Source organism: Lynx canadensis, chromosome B2, assembly GCF_007474595.2.
Source record: "Lynx canadensis isolate LIC74 chromosome B2, mLynCan4.pri.v2, whole genome shotgun sequence".
NCBI classification, from domain to species: Eukaryota; Metazoa; Chordata; class Mammalia; order Carnivora; family Felidae; genus Lynx; species Lynx canadensis.
Genome location: NC_044307.1, coordinates 33,124,000 through 33,146,446, shown reverse-complemented (window position 1 = coordinate 33,146,446; position 22,447 = coordinate 33,124,000). Strand labels below are relative to the sequence as shown.

The 22,447-nt window shown below is 56.8% G+C and overlaps 1 protein-coding gene and 1 non-coding gene across 3 annotated transcripts in view; both read left to right on the top strand.

Annotated features, from left to right (window-relative positions):
- GRM4 (glutamate metabotropic receptor 4) overlaps positions 1 to 10,860 on the top strand; it is a 104,029-nt gene extending 93,169 nt beyond the window's left edge. The window contains exons 9-10 of one of the 2 annotated variants that reach the window (XM_030315286.2): positions 4,529 to 4,775; positions 10,718 to 10,860. In XM_030315286.2, the coding sequence (XP_030171146.1) occupies positions 4,529 to 4,775; positions 10,718 to 10,767 (297 nt within the window). In that variant the 3' untranslated portion in view covers positions 10,768 to 10,860. Of the gene's footprint in view, positions 1 to 4,528; positions 4,776 to 9,648; positions 10,272 to 10,717 lie in introns of those variants that run through there. The other variant, XM_030315287.1, reaches the window with a different exon arrangement.
- A 10,909-nt stretch (positions 10,861 to 21,769) lies between these two features.
- Positions 21,770 to 22,075, top strand: TRNAW-CCA. Its single transcript has 2 exons — positions 21,770 to 21,806; positions 22,040 to 22,075. It is a non-coding gene; the product is annotated as a tRNA-Trp (tRNA).
- Positions 22,076 to 22,447: the final 372 nt, after the last annotated feature.

Genomic DNA, 22,447 nt, shown 5'->3' with positions numbered 1-22,447 from the left:
CAGCAGCAGGCTAGGGTAGATGTCACCATCCCAATTTACAGATGAGGACGCAGAGACACAGAGACGTGAAGTGATTTGTCTGAGATCACACAGCCAGTAAGTGGCATGGCTGAACTTGACCCTGCTCCGCCTAACTCAGGAGCCCAGTCCACGCTGCCCCCTGCAGCCCCGGGACACGTCCCTGCCCTGGGGCTTCTTTGGCATGTACCACTTCTCCTCCAACGGTTCCTCGAGGGCAGGAGCTGTGCCCTCCATTCTGAAACCCGTGGCCTGGCCCAGGGAGGCCTGTGGCCTGTCTTCCAATGGCGGCTTGTGGGCTGAGGGGTCCTGAGAAGCAGACGTCAGTGCCCTGAGGTCAGAGCCCTCCGGTTTGGCTCCAGGTCACCCTGCACTCTGACCTGAGTCAAAGCGGCCACTGGGCCCAGCTCACGCTGTGAGCGAGGTCTCCAGCCCCCCACTGGCCTGCGGGGTGCAGGTGCAGACAGAAACCCCTTGCCCCGCAGTGCCCAAGGGGCCTCCAGAGCCAGCGGGGGAAGCCACGCCCCAGTCCAGGAAGCTGGCGGCTTGAGAAATGACCTTCGGCATTACCAGGAGGCTCGTTCCCTTGCCTCCTCAGGGAGTAACGGTACAGGGCTGGAAGGCAGACAACACGGTGGGTGAGCCCCTTACTCTGACTTCCCGTAGGTTCCTCTGGCTGCTTGCCAACACAGTGCTCCCCCGTGGGGTCCACACCCTCCCGGGGTGTCAGACCCTCCAGTGGCCGAGGCCCAGCCCCCTCTCTCAGCTCCCACATCTCTCTAGGCCACCCTGCCTGCCTCTCTTTTTTCCCTTTTTAGGAGGCTCCCCTCAGTATTGATTATGAAAAGAAGCCTCTGAAATGATCTTTTCTGAGGCCCAGAGAGGGGCAGGGACTTACTTGCCTGGGGTCACACAGCAGGCTGGCCTCACACCGACTTGTGGCCTAAGACCCTGCTCTGCACCTGAGGGGTGGGACAGGGGACACGACCCTCCCCTCTGGGCTGCTGAACGAGGAAGGGGAGGGGAGCTCTGAAGTCCCTGTGGGTTCAGACCGCCAGACCTCCTAGAGGCATAGGCAGTCCTGGGGCTGTATCTGTGCTGTGTTTTGTCAGCACTACAAGGTGCCCCAGTGGAAGCTGTAGGCCTGGCTGCTGTGTGTGTGTGCATGTGTGTGTGTGTGTGTGTGTGTGTGTGTACGTGCCCAGGCAGGGGTCTGAGTCAGGCATGAGTGTACAGGGGTGAGTTCAGGTGTGTGTGCGTGTGAATGCAGAGATGCGTGTGTGTATGGTGTGTACGTTTGCGGGCACGGGCGTGTGCCCAGGTGCGTGTGCACACACGCCTGCAGGTGCCCAGCAGGTGCCCGTTTCCCCCCCGCGTGCAGGTGCGGGCGCAGAGTGAAGCTGTCAGTGCTGCTCCGATGAGCAGGCGGACGGATTTCCCAGCATTAGCCCGGATTTCCAGGGGTTATCACTGCAGCCGTGTGGCATGACTGAGCCGTCTGGAGTGTGCTTTCTCTACCCCGTGGGGTTACTGCTCAGTCAGCCTTGGGCGGGACCTGGCCCCAGGGGCTGGCCAGGTTGTGGGGAAGTTCATCGATCTGGCTTGAACAGATCCTGGGGATCTCAGTAGCCACTAGGGTCGGCCTGGGCAGAAGCACGGAGCAGGCAGAACTCCTCAGTCCCCTCAGCAGGGCCCCCTGTACCGTCTGCCCCCCAGGCCTAGCACAGAAACAGGAAAACGCATCGTCGACCTCCAGGCAGCTCCTTTCTGTGTCCTTTGCCCCACCCCCAGGGTGACCTCTGTCCACACCCATCAAACCCAGCCTGCACTCTGGGGAGCGGTCACTTGTGAGGCTAAGGCAGGACTTCTTGCAGAGGACAGAGTGTGGCAAGGGCCCGACTGGAGAGGGGAGCAGGAGTTCAGGTACCTCTGTCTGGGAGATGGGCGAGTGGGAGAAGAAAGCACATCCCGGAGGTTGCCTCTCACCCCATCTGCCTTTGAGAGCTGCATCCGTGCCTGGGCCCCTGCCCTCTGGGGGTGCCTGCTGGGTTCTAGAGGTTCTAGAGGACCACTGCTTCTTTGAGAGAATCAGCACGCTACATGCACCTTCACACAGGAGGCCCCAGAACGGTGCCTGATCTGGGGGTGGGGTGAGCATTCCAGACCCTGGGGCAAGGAAAGGGACTGGGGGCGTGCAGCCCCACTTCTGCTTACACAGAGGGGGCCACTCCCAGCCTGCATGGCCAGAAGAGCCCCCAGGGCCCAGGCTGGGAGGGTGGGCCCCCAGCAGATGGGAGCAGCTTTGCTTAGCTTTGATCTGTTTACACTGCATCTTGTATTTTGTTTGCAGAAAGGCTCCTAGGCTGAAAAGCAAAATAGAAAATAGAACACCAAGGATTGTGCTCTCCCCCCCCCCACAACCCCCCCCCTCCGCCTGCTCAGGGCTGGCTCCATGGTTTTCAGGGCTCTGTGAAAAAAGAAGGGGAAAGCCCCTTGTTCAAAAATGATTCAGCATTCAAGATGGTGGCAGTAGGGCATGAAACCAAGTGTGTATACCCACGGAGCTGACTCTGCCTGGGATACTGGAGGCGCCTAGCATCCCATAGTGGGTCAGGGCAGAGTGGAGTCTGGCCCCCAGGCCTCTGGTCCCCAACACAGGGCTGTGTCCACTGCAGGGCTCAGAGAGGGGCTTCTGTCCCTGGTCCCACCAACTCCACATGGGCCCAACTGCACCCTCCTAACCCCACCCAATCAACAAGGTGGAGCAGAGGGTGTATCTGACTTAGAAACATGACCCTTATACGCAAGAACCCCCAGTGTGAGAGGCAAGACTGCCCTTGCCCTCAGGGAGCCCCCAATCTAATGAGGGAGACATAGCCTCATCCAGTCCAATGGTGAAGATGTTGATTAGCCCAGACCTTCATTGCTGTCTCCAGTGGTGTGGAGCCTGTCCCCTTCCCCCCCCTCCCCCGCCCCAGCTACCAGGCCCACCTCAGCAGGTAGAAGAGGTAGTCAGCACCCTCCCACTGGCTAGTCATGCTTGGAGGTAACGCTGTCACTGGAGGGTGGGAGTGTAAGGGCAGGGGTGGGGTAGAGTGGGGATGACTGTGTCCAGAGGGGTGTGTGCTCCCTGGGGACTAGGCTCTTATTCCCCTGGGCCTGTGACATTTCCTGAACGGTGACAATGAAACAGCTTCTCCACACTCCCATCCTCCTTCCCCACGCTGCTGTGCAAGATCACTCAGCTTCGGTCTGCGTTTGGGTGGCCCCGTGGGTTGGGAGAGGTAGGTGCTCTCATCCCATGGCACTGATGAGAAAACTGAGGGCCAGAGAGGGGTTGAGACTTCCTCAGGGTCACACGCCTCCCTCCTTTCAGACCCTAGAGCTTCTCCAGCCTCTCTCCCTAGGGGAGCTGGAACAATAGCCTTCAGACCCAGGTCATGAGGCATTTCTGGAGAAGGGCAGGAGATGGGGTGGGATATGAGAATGGGTGTCATGGGGGGGGGTCGGATAAAGCCGGGGGTCAGGGAGAGCTTCCTAGAGGAGGTGGCACATCAGCCAGGCCCTAGGGGAGGGGACCCAGGCCTAGAAACAGCCGATGTAGGGGGCAGAACATTTCCTGCCTTCCCTATGCCCAGACCTGGGGGCCACAGCCTCGGCCTCCTCTGGCCCCAGCCAGGCTGAGGGGGCGGCTAGAGGGGCACCTGAGGCTTGGAGGACTGGGAAGGAAGGAGGAGGCGGGGAGGGGACCCCAGGCGGGGGCGGTGGGAATTGTCAGGCCCTGCCTGGAAGGCCCCACTATTGAAGAATGGATTAGCCGACACCCAGATTAATGGACTTTCATTTTGCTAAACATCTGTCACCGTTAGTGCTGGCGAGTGAGCGTGAAATGAGCTTTGACCAATGCTGCCATCGCCATATCTTGCCAGGCGCTGTGGCTCCCGTGCCAGTGCTCTGCACAGGGTGGCGTGGGGGGGGGGGGCGTCACTGAATGGACGCTTGGTCAAGGGGCTGTGGCACACCCACTGGGAGTTACTGCACCAACAGATGTTCCTCTCCTTCCCAGCCCCGCGCAGGGGACAGCTCCTGGGAGGCTCAGCTGTGGTCCCCTGAGGGCCCTACCTCCCTATAGCACGTAGGAGTGGGGAACCCTTCCATGCACGTAGCACGTGCCGGGCATTGTTCTACGTCCATTCACCGTTTGTCAAGTCATTTCACCCTTACAGCCACCCTATGAAGTAAGTGCTATCATATCATGCCAGTGTTATACGTGAGGAAACTGAGGCACAAGGTGGGACTTGTCCAAGGTCACATAGCTAGAAGTGGTAAAGCCAGGATTTGGTCTGGTCTAAAGTCCCGGCTCTATACCTTGACTCCCTTTTGCCCAAAGTCAGTGGGACACAGGGCAAGGCTCCCGGGGTCTGTCCTCTGTGTGTCTGTCTCTGGGGTCAGGGCCCCTGAGGCGCCAGGCGGAGCCTTCTCTGACGCCGTCCCCCTGGCCCCCCTCCAGCTGTACATCCAGACAACGACGCTGACCGTCTCGGTGAGTCTGAGCGCCTCGGTGTCCCTGGGGATGCTCTACATGCCCAAGGTCTACATCATCCTCTTCCACCCGGAGCAGAATGTGCCCAAGCGCAAGCGCAGCCTCAAAGCCGTCGTCACCGCCGCCACCATGTCCAACAAGTTCACGCAGAAGGGCAGCTTCCGGCCCAATGGTGAGGCCAAGTCTGAGCTCTGCGAGAACCTGGAGACCCCAGGTGAGTGCCCAGCCCTGCTCCTTTCCCTCTGGGCCCGCCCAGGCCAGTCTCCTCCTTCAACAAGGCCCGCCCCCCACCCCCCAGGGACCCAGGCCATGCCCCTCCCTGAGCTGGGTCCTCAGTGGGTACTGGGAGAGCCCGGAAGCCACAGGTGAGTGGGAACTCTGGGAGAACCCTGATGCGCCAGGTTAGTGCCCCTCTGCCCCGCCCCATCCTAGCAACCAGGAGAGAACCTCAAGGTCCCCCCCACCACCTAGCCCTGGCTACCCCCTTCCAGGGATATCTGCCCACCTGTGGTGAGGCCATGGGGGAATGTGGTTCATGCAGAACAATGGGGGACTCTGGGATTTCTCTGGTCAAGGGGTTGTCTCGAGGGCCCTTGCCTTCTGGCCCTTAAGTAACCTGGGCACAGAGGCTCTGGTGCCAGCCTGGCCACCTTCTACCAGGGCCATGAGGGTGTGGGGCCTCAGGATGTGGGTCCCCAGGAAGGGTAAGGGAAGGAGTGAGTTGGACTGAGGGCCTTCAGAGGCCTCAGTTCTCAGGTAGCAGGGTGTTCCCAAGGGATTGTCCAAGGAGACCTCAGCAGTAGAGGGGGATGGGGAGAGAGAAGGACACAGGGACCTTGGCATCTAAGGGGCAGGCCCAAGGTCTCGGCCTGGGCAGGAATGTACATGGGAGGGAGCAAGGCCACCATCTTTGCCAACTTTTCTGGTCCCCCTGCAGCCAGCCCTCTGTGAGAAGAGATTGAGAGGAGAGAGAGGCAGAGCATGTGAGGGACAGGTTAGACCTTGGGGGCACCTGTAATAGTGGTGACCATTTCCTAAACCCTGATTGTGTATCACACCTACCATGTACCAGTTTTCGTCTTCACAGCAGCCTTGAAAGGCAGGTATTTTTATCATCTGTGTAATACAGAAGAGTAAAGGGAGGCTCAGAAAGATTAGGGACTCACCCAAGTCACGCAGCCAGCAGGTGCCTGGCCTGGACTTGACCTCCACGGTAGTATCACTGCTCCCTTCTCAGAAGGACGGAGGCCTCTGCCCTGGGAGGTGAGCCGTGGGGTCTCCTACCTGTGGGGTGAGAGATAGAGGGGTTGCTATGGTCACCCTGCCCCCTCTGAGATGCTGGCTCCCTCCCCGGACATCCTGCAAGTGCCCAAATAGTTTAAATGGCAGCATCTCCTGCCTCCCCTGCTCTCTGAGAGTCCTGGGGGGCTCCCGTTGGTGGGGAAGGAGGAGCAGAGCCCCCCCGCCCAGGAGACTTTCAGTCCCAGAGGGACCTGGGAGTTAACACTCAGCTTCTAGCTTCTAGTCCTGGGGCAGAGGCCCCAAATGGACATCGGCCATGGCAGCAGGAGGGATATGGGCTAGACTCCAGGAGGGTCTGGAGCACAGGCTGCGGAGAGGAGGCCCTTTGTCATCCGCAAGTAGGTCAGGAGAAATAGGAGACCTGGCCTCCCTGGTGTGTTTTGGCCGGGGCAGCGCCTCTCACAGGCTCCCCACCTGTGGCTCCGGGTGAAGCATCCTCCCTTCCTTTCTGGGCACGGCTTCCGCCTGTTGAGTGACTGCCACCTGTGGAAAGAAGGAGAGTCCCTTCCTACATCCAAACAGGACTTTTTACTCCCAAAGCCCTCTCCCCTGTCCCGTGATCTCGACAGGAGGCCCGTGAGGCCTGGGTAGGGCTAGAGGTTTGATTCGCAGCCGAGGCCCAGAGAGGGTGAGGGATTCTCCTGAGGTCACACAGCAAGGTGGTGGCTGGCTGGCCCCACACAGTGTCTTTCCCTTGACCCTGACTTCACATGGCCTCCCTATCTCTGGGTCTCCATTCTCCGGGCAGAGCAGTATACCTGGCTTCTGGCACACCCCTTTCACTGACATCCTGATGACTCTGTGTTGCCCCCCCCCCCCCGCCGTCTTTTGCCAAATGACCTCTGGTTCTTCTCAATCTTGCTCTTCCTCCCAGAGCACCAGCTTCCCTGGGACCTACAGCCCTCCCTTCAGGTGCCACGTGGGCCCTCCACTCTGAGATGGGAAGGGGCACTGTCCTCCTAGAACTCCCCACCTCTGGCCTTTTGTGTCTAGATCTGCAGAAACCCCGCGTGCGGCCCCTAGCCAGGACCTTCTGTCCCGAGCAGGGACCCCTCACTGCTCCCCACCCCCCACTCCTGACTTCCATTTTCCTCCTTCCCATGGAGATTTACCCTTCCCGGGTTCCATCCCTCATACCTTACTCTGCTGGGGCGGGAGCAGGTCTGTCAAACGAGCTCCAGCCCCTGGGCTCATCAGAGTGGGGCATTAACCCTCCAGGGACCATGGGTGGCTAATTAGAGCTAACACTCCGACTCCAAAGGAGGGAAGCAGAGTGTGGGACCTTCCCTGACAGTTGTGATAGACATTGTTCCTTCTGCCTCTCTTCAGGTTGGTCACATGGGGACAGGGTACAATTACTACCCCTTCCCACCCCACCCCCCACCAGACAAGGAGGGGAGCGGAGGCTTGGCGAGGGGACATACAGTGTTCCCAGCCCCCTGCTTCCTGCAGGGGAAGGGTGAGAGCTGCCGTAGAAGCCAGAGGCCAGGGCCCCTTGCCCCCACTGCCCCTTAGCTCGGTGACATCAGGGGCTGTAGACATGTTGGGTAGGAGCCAGGTGATTAATTCTGGGGATGCCAGACCGAGGGGGCGTGAGCAGGAAAAGTGGGGAGATGTCACTCCTGTGAAACAGGGACATTTTTCACTCTGTCACTGGCAGGCCACGTATCTTTAAACAAACAACAGAATAAATAATTCAGGGGCCTGATTGCGGGCAGATTGGGCACAGAGACATGGGGCAACAAATGGGGGCTGTCAGCTCGTGCTTGCCGTTGCCCAGCTAATTGTTATCTGAGGTGGCAGGGACTGAAAACCAGCAGCAACAGCCTGTCATCGGTAAGGGATGGGTTTGGGGACCTTTGTGCACACCCCTCACCCCGTCCCTCCCTTCATGCTGAGGATGCCCCTGGAGTGTCGCTCTCCCCGCCCTGTCCTCATTGCTATAGTTATTTCAGCCCTGTCCCTTTGCAGGGTTTAAAGAGGATTTCCATCCACCCTGTGGCTGAGAGCCAGCCAAGGGTTTATTATCCCATTTTACAGATGAGGGACTTGAGACTCGAGAGGTTCAAGTTGTTGGAAGGGCTCCTTGGCAGGTGCTGAGATCCCCTGACCTGGGGAGGGCAGGACTGGACCCAAAGTCTCCTGACTCCTGGCCGGAGCGCTTCCCTTTGAGCCTCACAGTTAGCTCCCGGGAGCCCGGGCAGACTCACTGCTCCCATTTTCCAGATGGTGAGACCGAAGCTCCGCTGAAGGACTCTGGGGCCCCTGGCTTGTAGCTGAGGGCCGAATGCGCTTCCAGGTTCTGGAACCCAAGGACTGGATTTTCTATTGGAGACAGCTCTGGTCTTAGAGGGACAGCAGGGCCCAACTGTCCCTCACCTCCCCCACCACCTGCTCCCCTCTCACCCGCCTCGGTGCCCCCACGGCCACCCTCAGCGCCCATTTCCCTACAGTTGGTGGTTTTGCTGCTGCTGCAGTTTTCCTTCACCCCTGAGCCATGGCTGCTGACGGGTTTACAGGTTTGGAAACTCAATTTTATCAGTTCACCCAGGGGGTGATGGAGCCCTGGGGAACTGATTCTCATCGGCCTGGCCTGCAGCTCGTGATTAAGCTGCCGGCTCATTTTCTGACAGTGCTGGATAGCGGAGGGTGGAGACTGGGGCTGGGGGAGCCCCTCAGGACAAGCAGTTGGGGCAAAAGGGCCACCGCTCTCATGTAACAGGTAGGGAAACTGAGGCCTAGCAGGGTGGGGGAAGAGCTTCCGGAAGTCACAGAGGGGGGGGATTAGAGGCTCCTGTCCCTAGATCTGTGCACCCTCATACCTCCCTCTCAGCACCTCTGGCCTCATGGCGGTTCCTTCCCCAAGTATGCCCAGCCAGGCGCCTCACGGGTGCTGTCCATGGTCCTTCTTCTCTCATGGTCAGCTGGCGCCCTGGAGGCGTATGGGTCATTTTAGAAACGAAGGTGGCAAGTCTTGGCACACTGTAAGGTGCTGTGTTCTTACTCTCTTCCTGAAGTCATGGGCCCCGTCACCTGTCTGGGTGGCACCTAAAACTCAAAACTTCCCGGCTACTGCCCAGCCAAGTGATTGTTCATGTTCTGCTTGAATATTTCCACAACCACATAAGGCCATCCTCTCCACTCAGCTCTGGCCGGGAGAAAGTTTGCCCTTTCCTTTTGTTCACCTGCCCTCCACCCCGCGTGCCTCCCCACTGGTCCTGCGGTGCCGTCCTCTGCTCACCCCACCCCCAACGAGTTTGCTTCTTGCCACACTTGATGGGCCCTCTGAGAGTTGGACCCAGCAATCTGGCCCATGTCAGTGGGCTTCCAGCTACACTGGTGTGGTAGATGGGCAGGAATGGGGACCCAGGTTTCTTCCATCTGTCTCCGTTGGCTCCCAGAGGGCTGTGCTGAGGCTAGTTGCCCTCAGTGTCTGTTCTGCCTGTGGAAAGCAGAAAAGAGGAAGTACAGGAGAAACCATCTGTTTTAATCAAATGACACGCAAGTCACACACAGCCCTCACGACCCTCACGTGTCATTCGCAGGAACGCCATCAAGCAGGGAGCTCGGGAAATGTAGTCTTTACTTGGCAGTCATGGGCCCAGGGAAAACGGGGTAGAGAGGATTGGGGGGTACTGTGGGCAGCCCACCGCACTGCTCCCCTCAGTGCCCTCTGCCCCAGGCCAGGCGCCTTGGCCGTGCACTCCTTTCCTGAGCAGACAGGACCCTGATGGGGTGTCAGGGCAGCTTTGCGAACAAGGGCCCCCTAATTGTCTCCCATCCAGCCTCCTCTGGGCACCAGCACACAACTCCCACCCCAAGCGGCAAGGCTGACCTTGATTACTCTCCACTGAGCTGTCCCAGGCCATGGAGGGAGACCCTGGATCTGGACAGGACAGAACCAAGGACCTGGCCAGGGTCCTCACCCCAGTGCCTCATTTTTCACATGAGGGTGGCATTTACCTAGCCTCCTCACTAGGCTGCCGTGAGGTCTGAACCCCGGCCGGGCAGAGGCAGGAGGAGGCTCGTGCTGCCCCAAAAAGCTGATGTTGTCACCCAGCTGTGAGTGGTGGGGAGGGCCCCAGGAGTGGCTGAGGGAGGGCCAGAGCCATGGGTATGGATAAGGAGGCCTCGGGGCTGAGGTGAGACAGGGACACCTATAAATGGGAAGGGTAGCCGGACCAAGGCCCAAGGGGACCTGGAGGCCTTCCGCTTCCCTTAGGTGTGGCACGGGGGCCAACTGGTCAGCTCGTCAGTTTCTAGCCTCATGAGCCCCCCCTGCTCCGGTTCCATCAGTTATTTCCTCCGTCCCAACTCACCACTCCCGTCCCCTAGGCTGCCAGGCTATGTCTAATGTCTGTTCTTTGCATGTGTTCTTCTAGAACGTGTGCTGTTGACCTGAAAACTTCTGTTGATAATACTTTAAGGCTATACAATTATATTACAAATAAAAACAATTCTCTTCAAGTGTGGTGGAGTCGGGAGGTGGCAGGGGCTTCGTCGGGGGGTGAGGGTGGGGCGGGAGTGTTCTAAGGAGGGGTCCTAACTAAAACAACTGTGGGGAGGGCAGGGCACTCCAGGCAAGCAGCCTGGCCCCAGCAAAGATGTGGAGGTGGGAAGGATGTTCAGAGACTGGGCGAGTCCAGTGAGGTGGGGGGGTGCAGGGTGGTGGAAGGAAAGGGGGGGCAAGCGATGGGATGGGTGGGGTGGGGCCACCATGCGGTTTGGGGGCTGTGAACTGCTTGGTTCAGGGGTCTGGACTTGATGCCATGGGCAGGGCAATGTCTGAGCGGAAGGGGGGTTTGAAGAAGCCAGCCCCTGATACCTGGGTACCCCCGGTCTCTCTCCTTCCAGCACTGGCCACCAAACAGACCTACGTCACCTACACCAACCATGCAATCTAGCTAGGCTGCCAGAGCCGAACAAGAGGAGGATCCAAGACCCTTGTGGCTGATGCGTCGGGCCAGGGCCACTCCCAGGGGCCCAGCTGATGTCTTGCCTGCCCGTGGGCGCCCACGGACGTGGCTTGGTGCTGAGGACAGCAGAGCCCCCGGCGGTCACTGCTGGGCAGCCTGGGCAAGCCGGGCAGGTGACAGGAGGAGGACAAGGGGCTGGGGAAGCTTCAGGCCACCCCAAGAGCCTGCATCTTGGACCATGGCCCCTCCTGGCCCCAAATCACAGGGGCCCAGGCTGTGTGGGCCCCAGTGTTGGTTTTCTCTCTCTCCCTTCGTCTCTGCCTGTCCCACTGGTGACCGTCCGAGTCCGTCTCCATCCCTGTCTTTATTTTATCACTGCCTTTTCTCTCTGTGTCTTCACCTGTGTGCTCTACTCTTCTTTCTTTCTGCCTCTGCCTCCTCTCCCTGATGCATTCTCTGTCTCCAGGTCTCTCCAGTTTTTTCTCTTGTGCTCCACCCAGGTCTCGTGCATTTTTCTTCCCTGTCCTCGCCCCCTCCTCACCTTCATCGCATCCCGCCTTTGCTCTCTCCCCGTCACCACCTCCCAATTCACCAAACCGTACGTGTCGCAAAAGAGAAAAAGCTCAAAAAAATTCCAAACACAAAAAAGCCAAAACAAAAACGAATCTCGCGTGTGTTGCAAAGTGCCGCGTCCTCCTGGTGGCCTCTGTGTGTGTCCCTGTGGCCCGCAGCCTGCCCGCCTGCCCCCTCCCGTCTGCTGTGTGTCCTGCCCGCCTGCCCGCCTGCCCGTCCTGCTGATGACACGGAGTTCAGTGCCTGGGTGTTTGGTGATGGTTATTGATGACAATGTGTAGCGCATGATTGTTTTTATACCGAGAACATTTCTAATAAAAATAAACACATGGTTTTGCACCCTGGCTCCACATCCACTGAGGGCCCTGCAGGGGGACCCCAGTCTCAACCTGCAGCCAGAGAGCCTGGAATTAGAGGCAAGGAGCAAGTGGGTCATGGACCCTAGGGCTTGCGGGCGATGGAGGCTGCCTCCGGGGCTGGCATCGAGTGGGAGCATGGAGAGGCCTTGGGCAGGGAGGGACCAGGACTTTGCAGCAGATTCCAGAAATCAGCCGCTGGCGGTCCCCTAAGTAAGGGGGATGTTCTATTCCTGTCCCTGGCCCTGCAGCCCCTAAGGAAGGTACCGTTTTGGCCCTTCCTCTCCTCTCACAGTCCTTACACCTGGGCCTCCGATCCCCGCCCCGTAACGAGCTGCTGCTTCTCCTCCATCTAGCCCGGAAACTCTCCTCTTGAGACATTGGCTTCCAGGGCTCCCAGCACCCACAGCCCTGCCCTCCCGCCTGTCCTGTCTCCAGGTGACAGGTGCTAGGATGATGTGTGTCTCTGTCCTAGAGATTGGAGTGTGGCGTGTGTCCGCGTGGGCCAGGTGTGTGGCACAGGTATGTGCGTGTGGCTCCCCCAGCCCTGTGTGTGTGTCTGTTTTGGCTGCACGTCTGTGTGTGCTCTTGGTACCTCCATATGCATGCTTGTCTGTCTAGCGTGTCTGTTTAGGCCCAAGTGGGGGTAAAACCACATTGCACCCACATCGTGACGATGCTTGTCCCTGGCCAGCGGCAAGTGTGCAAGTGTGTGTTCACAGCAGCTGGCTTCGTTGGCAGGTTGGGCGGGAGGGAGCGGGAAGCAGCTTAGGGGCTGGGCCCCTGCCGGGGGTAAATTACAGAGCCAGCGACACAATGAGGCCACAGCGGCAGCTGAAGCCCAGGCTTCCTGTGCCGCCCCTTTCTGGCCCGCCCCAGGCCCCACACCCCCTCCTACCTCCTTGGCTGGCTGAAGTGTGGGGTGCGAGGGCCAAGGGCCTGGAAGGACCCCAGTGGGGGCCAGGCAGGGACTGGGCGTGTAGAGGTGAGGCTGGTGCATTAAATGGTGCCCTGGGCAGTGCCCCCTATGTAAGCCCATCTAACTCCTTCGGGAGGGCTAGTGTCACGCTCACCTCTGCTCAGGCAATCTGTTCCCTTGGAGGGCCTGGGAGAGAGAGAGAGAGAGAGAGTGTGTGTGTGTGTGTAGAGCACCTACTTTATGCTCGGTATTTGTAAGGAAAGGAAGGGCAAAGAGGGTGTCTCTCACTGATTGTCTTGCTTTCGCAGGATGGTTCCTGCGCCCCAGAATAGATTCTACCCAGTGCTCTAGCCTAATCAGGCAAAACTAGGTGGTCAGACCAAGGGTGTTTGCCAGAAGCTCCCAGGGCGGGGTGTGTGAGCGCGTGCCTGTGGTGGGGGGCGGTTTGGATGAAGGGGAGTGCAGCCAGTCCTCCAATGACATCTCCAGCCCGGCACCTTGTCCCCTCTCTGGTCTGTTTCCCTCCCAAGGCGATTGCGGTATTGAGGCCCAAGGCTGGGCGGAGGATTTGATGCTCAGCACAGGCCTTTCCCAGGTGCCCTCCCCACATCTGTGGAGCCCCCCATATCTGTGGAGCCCCTCTTCTAGGTTCCACTGGGGAGAATCAACTTCTTTCCAAGGGGGGTGCTGCCTGCTCTGCTCCCCTCAGCGCCCAGAGCCAGGGGTGGGCTCTTGGTGGGCCTTAGACCCGTCAGGCATTCCTGAGACTTGGCCTAGTCCAGCCTGCCTAGGACTCTGTGAAGGGGCAGGTGGAAAGGAGGCACCCAGGCCCCGGCCTCGGGGGGGTGCCAGTCAGATGGAGGAGACCTAGCCCCACCTTCAGGGACTGCCCTGAGGGGCGAAACACAGCCTGTCCCTCAGGGAACTTCCTGTCTGATGGGGAAGATCTAGGCCTCAGCATTTCTACAGCCTAGAAATGCCGAATATCCCAAAGGAACATAGTTATAGGAATAGGGTGGGGTAGGTAGGGGAAGCCTTGGGTGGGGTGTGAATTCCAAGGAGCCGTGTCCGGGAAATGGAGAAGTGTGCGGCTCCATGGGTCAGGGGTGGAGAGGAGGGACTAGTCTCCCCAGCACTTCCGGGAGGCAGACCCGGCGCAGGGGTGTGGGAGGGTGGGTGCCACGCATCACCTGGAAGGCACAGCCGGTGAAGCCGGGCCTGGGATCCCATAGGTGGGCCCCACTGGGATGTGCTCTGATGCACGGGTGGGAAAGCCCCGTGGCTGCTCACCTTTGCTCCCTCTGCCATGCTGTTAATTCCCCGGGTTCATGTGGGACACCCAAGAGAGGCAGACAGATGAGCAGTGCCTTTGGAATTTTATACTTCAAAAAGATGGGGGCTGGCTTTGCAGTGTCCCTGGTTCCCTGGAGAGAGGGATGGTGGCCCCCAGAGACCTTTGCTCGGTAAGCAGGGTGATGGGGTGTCCGCAAGCTCCCAGGGAGAGGCCCAGAGGCCCCAGGGCTGCAGCCTCCTCCTTTGTGGGTGGGGCCGGTGACAATACATTTTACAAGCTCCCCAGGTGTCTGCTATGCAGCCCAGTGGGCCAGGGAACTCGGTGGTTTTCAAGCTGTTCCAATGGCAGAACCTTTCCTTTAAATCAGCAGCAGCATCCCCGGGAACTTGTTAGAAAAGCAAACTATGGGCCCCACCCAGACTTGGTTCTTTACGCATCCAATCCACAGGTACTAAGTACCTACTACGGGCCAGGCTGCGGGTGTGCAGTAATGAACGAGGTGGATGTGGCACTGGACCTTGGGGTTCTGCAGACAAGAGGGAACAACGCCCACTCGAGAGCTCGTGGAGGCCCAAAGCCAAGGCTAGGCTACTACTAGCCCGGGGCAGAAGCCCACCAAGCTACCAAGCCAGCGGGGCACACAGGACACCTTTGTGGAACTCCTAGGTCCCTGGGGACTCAGCTTCAGAGGCAGTATACAAGCTTGGGTCCCTTCCAGCTCAGATGCGAAGTTCCAGTGTCTCCTAGTCTGTTTCTCCTGTCCTGCCTTCTCAGGCCCCGGTGGCAGAGGCAAAAAGGACCAGGAAGTGGCCTGTGAACACCATGCCAGGTGCCCCCACACCATCTCAGCTTCCAGGCCCAGGGAGGGGTCCTCGGGAGCCCACAGAAAGATGCTGACCTTTCAGGAGGCCACGTGGCTCCTCTCTGGCCAGAGGACAGGCCACAGGCCCTTTGTTTTAGAGGCTCTTACTAAGGCCTGCAGCTTCCTCCTCCCAGCCTGGGGTTTCCATCTGCCCACTCAACAGCGAGGGGAGACTGAGGCACTCTCCCTGACATCTGAGCTTCTCTCTGCCCCCACCGCCTGCCCTGCACTGCCCTGGGTGCCCAGCAGAGCTTGGCCCTGGCACTCGGAGCCTCCCAGGGCTTGGACCTCCCTGAAGACAGCCTGGCACTGAATGGCACATGGTGCCCAAATCTCACTTCAGTTGGCAAAAGCAGCAATTAGCATTTAATGAGGCTTCTTGCTTTATTTTTAGGTAACCTCCAAGGCCCTGCCTGTGTAATTCAGCCCGCCATTGCTCGGCAGATAATTAAAGCATGTCACCATAATTTGCCTTTTTTTTTTTTTTTATAAAGCCCATAATTATGTTTTTATTGCAAGGGGGGGTGGGGGAGAGAGGAGGGAAAGAAAACAAAGAGGTGAAATTGGGGCAGGAAATGGGGCTTGGCTCCCTTAGCCAGGCTCCTCTACCCCATCAGCTGACCCAGGAGCCCCCATCCTGGCTGTGGCTCCCCAGGGCTCCCTCAGCTTCAGGGTCTGCCCTGGGCACTCCCTGCCCAAGAATGCCTCCTTGTTGGCTTGCCTTGTTGGAACTTCTGGAGAGCCCTCCTCTTCCAGGTTGGGGTGGGAGGGCCTTCCTGCTCTTCCCTTTCCTTATAAAACCAGTCCCAGTTTGCTGTTCCAGTGGGCAGGAAGGGGGTCGGGTGAAAACCCGAGTAGCCTCAAGTTGCTGTTTCTTGAGCTGCATACAGGCACCTGGGAGTTTCTTTATACTACTCTCCACTTACACGTTTGAAGATTTCCACGGGAAGTGGAATAAAACCCCCCTCCCAGGGAGGGGTCTGCTAACAGAGCCTGACATCTGGAGTCCGCTTCCAGGGGCACTTGTGAGTTGCTGTTCTTTCTCACTATGAGGTGAAGGGCCATCTTTCTGCAGGAACTATACTGCAGTCTAGTATTTTGATGCTGGAGCGTGGTGGTAGGTGATCTTTGCTGGGCCTCTGATAGATCTTTTTGAGCCTGCAGGCCATGCTAGGAACAGGAAGGGCAGCTGCCCACAGCGTTTCAGGGAGCCCGCTGCCCCCAAACATCTTCCCAGCTGCCACCTGTGCTACTTAAGATTCTACCGGTAAAGCCTCAGTCTCCTGGGCCAAGGTGCGTTCGCCCAAAACACATCAATTGCTTGGCAATCCTATCGGAGTCTGGTATGAAGATACCAGCTGCCCTGGGGTGTGGGACAGGGGACAGGTAAGTTGTGAAAGAACACGCAGATTACCTTAACTCGAGTAGCAAGTGGCCCTCTGCCCCTTTCTGAACACCACCTCACCCCAACATCATATTACGTCCACGTGGTTTGCACATCATCTTCCTGCTCCCACAAGGATGTCAGCCCCGTAGGGCAGGGGGTTTCATCACTTTGATCACAGCTGAAACCCGGGGGCCTAGAACAGCACCTGACACACAGCAGGCATATAATAAATATTTGTGGAATGAGTGAGTTGTGGGGGAGGGGCTGGGCTGGAAACCCAGAGGGGCCTATTTAGCTGTATCCGCACCTCCACAATGCCCCGTGCTTGGCTCTGACCCTGAGTCTCTGCCCAAAGCCCAGTGGTCATTTCTTCACTGTAGCTGCCCAAGGTCTTCCCTAGAGGCCCGAGGTGAGCCTGAATGTAGCAAGCTGATGATTGGAAAGGGAGCTGATCCCCCCGCCCCAGGGTGAGAGACACCCTGGAGTTGGTATCAGGGGGCCCGGATTCTAGGTAAGGACCTGCTGCTGACTCGCGGTGTGCCCTTGGGCAAGTTGCTTTCCCTCTCTGGGCCTCAGTTTCTTCATCCGTAAAATGAGGGATTGAGTTCTGAGCCCTCGCAGCCTGGGTAGGGAGCCAGCATTCCAAGCAGTACAGGAAGGGGAGGTGACTGGGAAGAAGAGTCTTCGGGGGCATGTTGCTATGGCAACTGTGCACACATCAAGGGGTGGGGGAGGAGCTTGCCTATGCAAATGAGGCCCTTGCTTTGGCATCCCCAGTCCCGGTTGTCTGTCTGTGATCTGTGACGGGAGGAGGTTTTGTTAATACTGTGGGGCAGGGGGAGAAGACGGAGAAGGGGTGCGGGTTGTTTGGGGGGCAGGACCAGTCCAGGTGGGCCGGCCAGCCCTGCACTCTTACCACAGTGTGGTGCTCGGGGGTGCAGGTCAACGGAGGTGGTGGAGGAACCTGAGGTCCGGGGGGCAGAGAAGCTGGTGAGGATTTGAAAGGCCCCAGAAAGACCCTCCCCACCACCATCCCGATCAACCTAGAAAATCAGAGAAGCACGGTTTTCAGAGGATCCCAGTAAAAGCTCTCCCTGGTAAGCACTGTCCCTTCCAAGGGTGCACTTGGGAAAGCAGGGAGCAGAGCTTGGGGGGAAGAACCCTGGCTTTGGTCTCTGCCAGGTCACTGTGACTCAGGCACCTGAGTCACTCAGCCCTCGGAACCTCGCTTTCTGCATCTGTGAAACAGAGATAATACTATCTCCTGAAGACGATGTCAAGACTCCAAAGGACACACGGGCAGGTCAGAATGGGTCTTGCACCTGCCCTGGAGCCCTACCCTCCAGGACAGTGCGTGTGTGCCCTTCTCTTCTTCCTCCACCCGGCTCGCCCTCCTCTGTGGTTTAGGACTTTTCTTCCCCCCCACTCCTCAAAGGCTAGAGCTCCGTCTGGGGCTCCTGGCCCGTGCCCTTTAGTTCTTTTCTTCTACCTCAAAAGTTCCGTGGGCTCTCTCCCACCGAAACTCACGGCCTCAGCGCTTTCCCAAAATTCTGCGTCCTCCCCCTTCGTTTCCCAGCCTCCCTTGCAGGCGGCTAGAGGCCACGTGACATTTCTGGCCAATGAGCTGTGGGGAGTGGCCACGCCCATCACTTCCGCCGGGGCCTATGGTGTTCTTCCGCCAGGCCCCTCCTCTCGCGGGTTTAGTTGGCATAGAAGATGGAGGGCCGGTGGGTCCCCGAATCGCTGGCCCGAGCACCTCCTCTGCCAACCCGCTGTGAACTTTGTGTGAATAAGAAGCTTTTTTGTTAAGATGCTGAGATTTCAGGATTTATTTGTTTCTGAGTTACAGCTTTTCCTATTCTGACTAATCTATCATCAGACAAGTGCCAAATTTATGTATCTCTCCCAGCCTCCAAACCTCCTTCCGTGCACCCTGCTAGTTACTCAGAATCATCCGTGGTGGAAGCCACAGCGTCTCCTAAATGTGTTCCTCTCCCACGTCCCCCGTTTTGGTGATCGGCAGCCACCTGAGCCAGAACCCACAGCTCCCCCTACACCGCGCTTCGCACCCCAGGGCGGTGGCTAAGTCTCCGCCGCTCTCTCTGCCGTCCCTGGATTTCATGCCGTCACCACCTGTCGCCCTGGACGGTGGGCTCTGCCCCCCCCCTTCCCCCAAGCTTCCAGTCTTCATCTCGGTTCCTTAAACATGCTGCTCCCTGCCTTCTGGCTTGTGTCTTTCCCGCGAGAAATCTGTCGTCATCCTGATCTTTGTCCTAATGTATATAACCTCCCTTTTCTCTGGCTGCTTTTAAGGTTTTCTCTTTATCGCCGGTTTTAAGCAATTTGATTATGACGTGCCTCGGTGTGACATTTCTTCATGTTTCTTGCACTTGGGTTTGTGGAGCTTGTGGGATCTGGGGGTTTACTGTTCTCATATTTGGAAAGCTTTTGGCCATTATTTCTTCGAAACTGCTTCTGTCCTCCCCTCTATCTTCTCTCCTTCAGGGACCTCTGCACACATGTATCTGGCCTCAAAGTTGCCCAATAACTCAGTGATGCTCTACTCTTTCATTTTGGGTCTGTTTCCTCTTTGTGTTTCATTTTGTGTACGTTTTATTACTATGTTTTGAGGTTCCCTAACCTTTTTTCCCCCCTCTGTGGTTTCCAACTGCTGTTAATTGTTTCCAGTGCATTTTTCATCTCAGCACTGTAACTTTCATCTCTAGAGGCTCAAGTGGGTCTTTCTCATACCTTCCATGTCTCTAGTTAAGCGTTTGTTTTCCCCCAGCTTCTTGAACGCGTGGAATACAGTTACAATAACTGTTTGAATATCCTCGCTCACTCATGCCATGTCATTTCCCGGCTGGTTTCAATTGATTGATTGATCTTCTCATTATGAGCTGCATATCCTTCCTCTGCGTGACCTGATCATTTCTTATTGGATGCCCGATATTGTGAATTTCACTGCACATGGTGCTGGTTATTTTTGTATACATATAAAGGTTCTTGAGCTTTGTCTGGAATGTGGTTAAGTTACTTGGAAACGGTTCAATCCTTTCAGGTCTTGCTTTCAAGCTTTGTTAGGTGGGGCCAGAGCAGCATTTAGTGAGGGCTCATTTCGCCCCACTGGCAAAACGAAACCTCTAGGCTTTCTCCTCTGGTTGGTGGGTCATGTGTAATCCTGGTGATCCGTGCCCTCTAAGCAGCTTCCGCTTGCTTCCTGCTGGAACCTGATTGCTATGCAGCTGGGCTCTTGAGGGAAGATTCCTTGGGATTCTCTCTGCGTAGCTGTCTCTTCTCTGGCCTCTGACTGGCAAACTCTACCCGCTTTGGTCTCTCTGGACCCCAGCTCTGTCTGCCCTAGCATGGGAGACTCCAGGCTCTTGGCTGGGTCCCCTCTCTTGTGCCAGAGCCTGGAAGCTGTCCCTGGGCATACGCGTGACAATTGTAGGGCTCCCCTCCTTTGTTTCTCATGTCTCGGGAAGCACTGTCATTTGTTGCTTAATGTCCAGTGTTGGAGAATCCTGGATTCATGTATTTCATGCATTTTGTTGTTGTTTCAGACAGGAAGGTAAATCTGGTCCCTGCTACTTCATTTTGGCCGGAAGTGGAGGTGTCTTCCTGTCTTTCCAAGCTGCAACCACGCTCAGGCTGTTTCCTGCCCATTTTTATCAGAGGTTCCCCCGTGAGGTTGGCCTCATAACGAGAAGGGCTAACTTAGGGCCAGGCACCACTCCAAGTTCAACATGTATTGGCTTGTTTCATCTTTACCACAACTGGATGAAGGGAGTACTAGCTTTAGTCTCATTTTACAGACGGAGACACTGAACCCCAGAGAGGTTAAGTAACTTGCTCAGGTGTGCACAGCCAGGAAGCAGTGGAGCTGGGATTTGAACCCAGGCAGTTAGCTCCTGTGCTCGCCCTTAGCCCCCAATCTGCATTGCCTCTCCAAGATACCCCAACTAGCCCACCATTCATTTCTCCGTTCAGTTGCTTCTCAAGCACTGCTATGTGCCCAGGTTCACTGCTGGTTACTAAGAGGCAGAGCAACTGAAGAAACAACTGTGAAATAATGGGGAAGTGGAGACTAGGTCCACGGCCCGGAGCTCAGGGGCTCTGAGTCCATTTCCTGAAGGAGTAATACCTGAGCCCACCCCAGAAGGATGTGAGATCTGCAAGCTGGAAACAGGAAAGGCTATTTCAGGGATGAACAAAGAGACAGAGGTGACAAATAACATGATATTTGGGAGGAGGAGCCAAGGAGGGGCATTGGGAAGATGGAGATGAACACTCCAGGGATGAGAGAGGAATCTGGAGAGGTGGGCAAGGGTGAGGGGAGGAGGGCCTTGTAGGGTCTGCCGAATGGCCTGGTCAGAACTGCAAACTGGGATGGCCATTTTAGGGGTGATGATTTGGAGGGCGTGGCCTGGAGCCTGGGAGACCTGTTAGGAGGCCACTGCCTTGGGCCTGGCAAGAGATGAGGACCTGGAGAAAGGCGAGGAGCTGGAGAGGAGAGACTTGGTTAGATGCAGAGGGGAAAGAGTTGGGGCTGAGGCTGGCTGGGATGACTGGTTGGTGGAGCTGCTGGAAGGGAAGAATGATGACTTGTGTTTCCTAGTTATATCTCTAGAAGGAGTGGGCATGCACTCCATGTAATGCTTTCCTCTTCCCTATGGCTGGGAGGCAGATGTGATGGCAGGAGCTGGAGCAGCCACTCTGAACTCAGAGATTGGAGTCAAGTTTAAGGGATGGCAGAACCACATTGTAGCCTAGGGGTACCCAGCTCTGGACTCTTAGGCACGGGAGAACTCAACTTCTATTTTCAAGCCATTATATTTTGCTGTTTCTATAACAGCAGCTTACATATTCTTGAATGAGTGCACCTATATTCCGCTGACTCTCCAGCATGCTTTTTTGACTTTTCTACCCTTGTCTTAACCTTTGCCTAAGTTGGTCCCTATAACCAGGGATGCCATCCCTTCTGCTACCTCTACCTGCACTTGCTTGGACAATGGGCATGATCAGGTCAAGATTCTAGCTTGTATTTCTTCCTCTGGGACAAGTCCTGCTGTGCCTCCACTCCGCTCCACTTGTATTTTCTTGACCACTTCTGTATCTAAGGCCACAGGTTTCTCAGGGGCTGGCCATGTCTCATTCCTCTGCATGTGGCCAATGCCCTCTTCCAGTGGGGACTCAACCAATATGTGATGGTTGAATGATTCTGAGGAGTGGGCATAGAGAGCACATGGTGGGGCTCTTAGGAGAATTCAGTGATCTCACTGTATTAGTCAGGTGGGCTAGGTTATGCTGTGTAACAAATGACCACAATTTCTCAGGGGCTTAAAACCACAAAGATTTTGTACCTTGCTTGCAGGTCAGGGCAAATGGGCACTGCTCATATCATAGTGACTCGGGGACTGCAGATGATGGAGGTTCCCCATCTTATGATGTCATCACCTCCACACAAGTTTTTCTTGGCAGGGGAAGAGCACGGGCGGAATTGCGTAACAGCCCTTAAGTGCTTCCATCTGAAAGTGACACAATCCTTTCCGCTCATATTGCATTGGCCACAGCAGGGTCTCTAACCCCTATAACTGGTGCCTGGCTGGCTCAGTTGGTAGAGCATGTGACTCCAAATTTTTTTTTAACATTTATTCATTATTGAGAGACAGAGAGACACAGAGCATGAGCAGGGGAGGGGCCGAGAGACGGAGCGACACAGATTCCGAAGCAGGCTCCAGGCTCCGAGCTGTCAGCCCAGAGCCCAACGCAGGGCTCGAACCCACAAACCGTGAGATCATGACCTGAGCCAAAGTCAAATGCTCAACCGACTGAGCCACCCAGGTGCCCCTAGAGCATGTGACTCTAGATCTCATGGTCATGAGTTCAAGACCCATGTTGGGCATGGAGCCTACTTAAAATTTAAGAAAAAGATGCTATAGGGGCCCCCGGGTGGCTCAGTTGGTCAAGCGACTGACTCTTGGTTTCAGCTCAGGTCATGATCTCATGGTTTCATGGGTTCGAGCCCCACATCCAGCTCTGCATGCTGACCACACGTGGAGCCTGCTTGGGATTCTCTCACTCCTTCTCTCTCTGCCCCTCTCCTGCTTGCACTCTCTCTCAAAATAAATAAACTAAAAAAAAAAAAATGCTACAAACCCATATGACTCCAAGGGGATGAGGATTTGTAACCCTGTGCCTAGAAGAGGAGAACTGGAAATATTGCTTAGCAGTGGTGACGTCTGCCACAGTCAGTGATGTAAAAGGTCTGGTTCAG